Source organism: Triticum dicoccoides, chromosome 1A (assembly GCF_002162155.2).
Source record: "Triticum dicoccoides isolate Atlit2015 ecotype Zavitan chromosome 1A, WEW_v2.0, whole genome shotgun sequence".
NCBI classification, from domain to species: domain Eukaryota; kingdom Viridiplantae; phylum Streptophyta; class Magnoliopsida; order Poales; family Poaceae; genus Triticum; species Triticum dicoccoides.
The window spans coordinates 285,295,088-285,301,261 of NC_041380.1; the positions used below are offsets into that span (position 1 = coordinate 285,295,088).

General features: G+C 42.1%; 1 protein-coding gene across 1 annotated transcript; it reads right to left on the reverse strand.

The window, feature by feature from the left end:
• Positions 1 to 485: 485 nt before the first annotated feature.
• LOC119282869 (transcription factor MYB4-like) lies at positions 486 to 2,316 on the reverse strand. The gene is made up of 3 exons (XM_037562906.1): positions 2,184 to 2,316; positions 1,963 to 2,092; positions 486 to 1,094 (listed from the first exon to the last, which is right to left on the reverse strand). The coding sequence occupies exons 1-3, from the start codon at positions 2,314 to 2,316 to the stop codon at positions 566 to 568; spliced, it is 792 nt and encodes a 263-aa protein (XP_037418803.1). The 3' UTR covers positions 486 to 565.
• Between the last annotated feature and the right edge of the window lie 3,858 nt (positions 2,317 to 6,174).

The following is a 6,174-nucleotide window of genomic DNA, read 5'->3' on the forward strand; positions in this document are numbered from 1 at the left end:
AGTGTAGACGCATTCCACTAGGAGGTTACCCAATGCTTTGACTACCAATGTTGGATTCAACAATATTATTTTTGTTACATATAACTTATGTTTATTACTCCCTCTAATGTCTAAAACGTCGTACAAAAGTGAACGGAGGGAGTACTTAAAATCATGATCAAAATCTGACTAAAATATGAGGAGACTAATAAAGGAGGACTGAGGTAGTACTTTCTCCGTCCGAAAATACTTGTCATTAAAATGGATAAAAGGGGATGTATCTAGATGTATTTTAGTTCTACATACATATCTTTTTATTTATTTTGATGATAAGTATTTTCGGATGGAGGGAGTACTAGTTAACTAGTGCAGAAAGGCAAGAATTGGCAAATAGTTGTGGGTAATACGGCTGCATCTGATTTATTCTTATGGTAGATAAAAAAAATGGTTGCGACTGCCGACTGGTATTGATTCTGTTTCCCTCGTCAAGAAGGTGAAGGCGCCTCAATTTCTCACCCGAAGAAGGGAGGTAAAAAGAGGAGAAAAAACTACAGTACTGTAGCTAATCAAGCTTAATTTCCAACTGTTACAACTCTGGCAAGTCTATTATGTCTCCGCCCTCCTGCAGCATCTTGATCCAGAAGTCCTGGTCATCGCTCCAGTTCGATGATGAGCTCATCGCCAGGCTCAGATCCTCGTCCGTGGCACCGAGGTCTATCATTCCCGTCACGTCTGTTGAAGACAAGAAGCTGTTGTCAGTGACCGCCTCCGAGCTGGAGGTGTCCTCTTTCACGAGCTGGTGGCCGTGGCTCGCTCCTGTGATGGTGGCGTTATCGCTCGGCGAGGATGACACCGCCGCCGCCGACTCGGTCACCGTGGAGCACGTCAAGCTGCTGCTCGACTGCCCCTGCGGCGACTTCTGCCGCTTACGAGCGTCGACGGTGGCGCTCCTAGCCTTGGCCTGCTTGCGTGACTTCTGCCGGCCACTGCCGCCGGCGTCGTGATCGGCGGCTGGCTTCAGGCCGTCCTCCAGCCTCTTCTTGAGGTGCGAGTGCCAGACGTTCTTGATCTCGTTGTCAGTGCGCCCGGGCAGCTGCGCAGCTATCACGGACCACCTGTTGAAAAAAATTAAAATTCAGAGCTGCAACTGTTTAAAAAATCTTCATCAACTGCATGCAAGCCTCAGATACTTCAAAGATTTGATTCCCAATGCACAGCGCGGAGATGTTTTTTTTCCTTTCGAAAAGCGTAGAGATGGTTTAATCTGAAGCACAACTTCTCCTCCTCCTACATGTAATTTACAAATGCTCTTGAATTCAGCAACTGGGGTACTGATCGATCATGTGCGATTGAATAAGGATTAATGGAGGGGCTCAGGAGTAGCCTGGACTCTTGGACAGAGTGTGGTCCAGCAGAAGTGGTGGCCGGGAGATGGTGCTGCCGCTGCCGCTGCCGCTGCTGCATCTATATGAAAATACACCGGTGTTGATATGCATCAGCCACTCCACTGGCCACCGTTAAAGGCCAAACGAGATGGAATCTATGGCGGCTTTCGAGCTTTGGATTGGTTTACTTGCATGTGGGGGCTTTGAGAAAAAAAGATTGATCTTAAGTTGAGTTTTAAAGTAATCGTGAACGCTTTTGTCTTCTTTGGAGTATTGCTCCGATGAGGCTATGGCCGTCACCAATCAAATGATAGGACCGTACCTGAAATTTCAGAAAGATGATGCATCTTTTACTGACTAGGCCCACAACAAGTTGTAGGCTGGCAAGACAGTTAAATGTTTATAGCAATTTCTAGGCTGGCTCAGGTCTACTAGGAATGACCCAAATTGGATAACCATGAAGGCAATGTATGGAGTACAATTAATAATATTTCATTTTTCTCAAAAAAGGTAATGATATTTCACGGTTTTATTATGTAGATAAAAATGATTTTTTTCGCAAAAAGGATAAAAATGAAAAAAAAAAAGATTATTCAACCTGTTGCCGACGGTCTGATGGAGGCGGATGATGAGGTCCTCCTCGTCGGCGGTGAAGTTGCCCCGCTTGATGTCCGGGCTGAGGTAGTTGACCCACCGCAGGCGACAGCTCTTCCCGCACCGCAGAAGCCCTGCAGCAACACCAACAATGATAGTAATCGGCGGTAATCACCGACCCCAAGAGGGAATCCGTCGTCGCCGTCAGCAAGATGCGGAACTCACCTGCGTGCTTGGGGAGGGCGCGCCAGTTGGGGTGGCCATGCCGAGCGATGTAGTCGGCCAGCCGCTGGTCCTCCTCGGGGCTCCACGCGCCCCGCTTCAGACCGTCCTTCTCGCAGCACGGCGCTCTCCCCATGAACCGATCCAAACTCACCGTCCTCCTATCCTCCTCCCTGCGGCGGCCGGCGCGCCGCCTGTGTGAGAGGAGATGGGACGGCCGGGGATTAGCTATAGCGGGATGTCACTCGCGGCGGGGTATTTAAGAGCGACGGGAACGTGTCAAACGTGATGCCTGCTGGAGATGCAGCGCGTCGGGACGCGGCTGCGTGTGCTTGTTGTTGCCGATTTCGTTCGCCTATTGGCGGAGCAGCCGATTTTTTTAATTTTTTTAGGGGGGAAGGCGTTGTTTTCTTTGGCTGAAAATTAATTCTTTTTTTTGTGGGATGGCTGAAAATTAATTCAGCCAACTATTTATTTCCTTCCATAATTGAGTTCTCCTGGAGGGCCCTTTTAGGGTTTAAGGATTTTCCGTTGCTGAAAACTATGTGGTTTCCCGCGCAATTGCATGGGTGTGACTGGCGTTATGTAGGGCACAACCGTTAGACCAATGTGAATGCGATCGTCAAGAAGCCTATGTATACAAGACTTCTTCGGCATGGAGGTCATGCAATGCTTTTTGTTGATGAAAACTGTGTGGTTTCCCGCGCAATTGCATGGGTGTGATTGCCGCTACATAGGACACAACCGTTAAACCAATGTGAAAGCCGATCGTCAAGAAGCCTATGTATACAAGACTTTTTAGATATAGAGGTCATGTAAGGATCTATGTTGATGAAAATTGTGTGGTTTGTTGCGCGATTACATGAATGTGATTGCGCTATATAGGGCACAACCATTAAATCAATGTGAATGCCGATCGTCAAGAAGCCTACAAGAATAAAGACTTCTCAGGTATGGAGATGGATGAACAAGGTGAAGTGGTAGATGTCGAGAAAAAAGAGGGATACTCTACGACGATTCTCGACGTCAACAAATAGTGTGGTAAGTTATGAGATTGTAGAGTGAACATTACTAGCTAATTGCTAGACGGGTTCACAACGACAATAGAACAAGACAACAAAACTACAATGGTTCATGAATTGTACAGGAGAGGAGAATGCAACATGGTTTGTCAAAGTTTGTCATGTAGCCCATACATTGCTAACATCTCCCACTCTCCAACATGTTTTTCAATGTTGTACAGAGGACACATGAATTTTGAGTTTCCAGTGGTACTTAATTGTGCAAAAAGGGGTGAGAAAAATCAAGGAGATATACTGCAACTCTTAACAATTTTCTCCCATTATGTAAATCATACTAGGTTCTCTTCATACTTATGAGAAGAATGCTACTTATGAGGTTTCATTGGTGAAATCCTCTGCGGTGAGGAGCGGTGGCGGGCCATGACGTTGGAAGCTACTAAAGGTGATGCGGAGGAGCTCCGACGCTGCAGTGTGGATACATTGGTGTGAGGAGGCACTGGATGAGCGAAATCTCTAGTGTGAGTGGGAGAGGAAAAAATTCATTGCCTTGTCCATCCTTAGAAAGAGGTCACGATTTTCAATCACTGGGAGATGGGGCTCGTGTTTTTTGCTGCCTTGCTACTTTAGGAATTGTGCTAGAGCCTCAACTGGAGCATGTTTATTTTCTTCAGCCCCGATAGATTCTATTAACGCCTTGTTTAGAGTCCTAGTGGAGACCCTCGAATCTTCCATTTACACCAAAAAAATCGTTTGTTTCAAAGTGGCTACAATTTTTTTTCACAAAATAATTAATACAAATATATACATCAATAATTTTACATAATAGTTTCTCCGTTCAATATAGACTAAAAACGGACTAAAATGAGTAAACAAACATACTAAAATGTGTTTATATAAATCTAATTCAGAAAAAGTTAGAACAGTAATAGTGAAAGGAGGGAGCATCCATCAATTCACTGTTGAAAAATCAAGAAACATCAGATTGTAGGCTTTAACTTCGGTTAGCGTAATGCTGTTGTAATTGCATAGTCTTAGCTTTATTGTTTTTCTTTTTTCTTTTTTCTTTTACTTTGGTTGCCTACATTTGTATTTACTATTTCAGAAAATATATAAAGATATACTGTGGCAAGTAATTCCCACAGGTTTGGCTAAAAATAATCTAGAAACAAAAGTACCAAATGAAAATGCTTAATTTTACCACGGGCACAAAAATCCTGCCAATATCGGCTTACTAGTCAACAGCTAAGCTCTAGGTTGGCTGCCAGCCTGACATGTCACATTCCAGTTAAGAATACAAAAGATTCATCGAAAAAAAAGAATACAAAAGATTCATTACCTCATAGGAAAAAAAAGAATACAACAGATTCATCACACGTTAAATTACAAATTCATATAATATACTCCCTCTGTTCCGAATTACTTGTCGTATGTATGGATGTATCTAGAGGTATTTTAGTTCTAAATACATTCATTTGTACGACGAGTAATTTCGAACGGAGGGAGTAGTTTTTTTTCAAATGATAAGTTTCACATGTGTGGCACGAAGCACTCCGGCTCTAACCTTTTTTACAACTAAAGTTGCTAGCCAAAAAGAAAAAACAAACTAAAAATACTAAAACTTGCCATTCAAAAAGAAAGTTGTCATCCTCGCGTTACTAAACTTGGCATAAAAATGTTTAGAGTTGTCATGTGTTCGTGCCACACGTTTGACTCTTATTAAGGTCCTTCCTTTTTTAAATAGCATTTGATGTTGAAACAATAGCGGAATGACCATAAGAGAGAGAAAATTATCTCCACCAACTTGAAAGAAGTGGAAGAAGGAAAAATCTTACGTGCAACATTGCAAATTTTTCTATCAACTAGATAATTGATTGTGCATTGCTATGGGATAGAAATATTCTAATACGTTACCCCATGATTCATGTATATCCATATTAAGTGATTGCGCAAATAAATGTTATCAGATCTTGTCCGTGATATAGCTATCTAAATATATTTATGATCTTATTTTTTTAATCATTTATTGCTTACCAAAGAAAGCAAAAAATTATTTAGTAAGTCAATGAAAGGTGGGACAATTAAGATGAATTTGTAAGGAGTGATGGTCACAAAAAGGATGGAAGATTGGACGAAGCACTTCGCTAGAAGTTTTTTTTATCCTGAACCGTAGAACAATAGTTCTATGATAATTTTCATAAATTAAAATATTTACAAAGTTCAATACAAGTTTCAGTCACCCAATACCAGTGTTGTGAAACATAAAAGAGATTACAAGTTCTATGCTAGCCAACTGCTGATCAAATCAGCCTTTTCCTGCTTTGCTCTGATTTTAGTTACTTCAAGTCCCTCTTTTAGATAGTATTTCCATGTGTCGTAGTGAGGTGGTGCACTTCTGAAGATCTTGTCATTTCTGGTCATCCAGATGCTCCAGCAGCCCATAATAATGATATCCATATGCCTGAAGGCAGCTTGATTATAGAAAGTAGAATTTCATCATATGAAGAGATTCCACTTTGTTTAGTGGGGATGAGCAAGTTCCAACAAGACCAAGCAAATGGGTCGTCCCAGAACAAGTGTGAGATTGTTTCTTCTGTAGCATATGCACATAAGGCACATTTATAGTCCTCCAAGTACATGTTTCTGCGATGCAAAATGTTTCTTGTGCTAATTATGTCATGCAAAAGTAGCTAGAAGAAAATCTTGTGTCGGAGTCTGCAGGTAGTTTTCCAAATCTTAGAGAATATGTTGTGTGCTGTGCTCACACCTGTGATTGCGTGGTAAAGTTTCATCAATGAAAATATCTGAGAGGATCTTCCAATGTACCATCTATCTCTTCATCTAAGTCTGTTCTGTTGCTTATGATCTCCTGGAGAGCATTGAATTGGTTGTATGCTTGCAAAGACAGTGGTATGTGGAATTGCTGTATGAAATCTTCTTGTATTGGTACTATATTCAGTGTGATATCTCAGAGG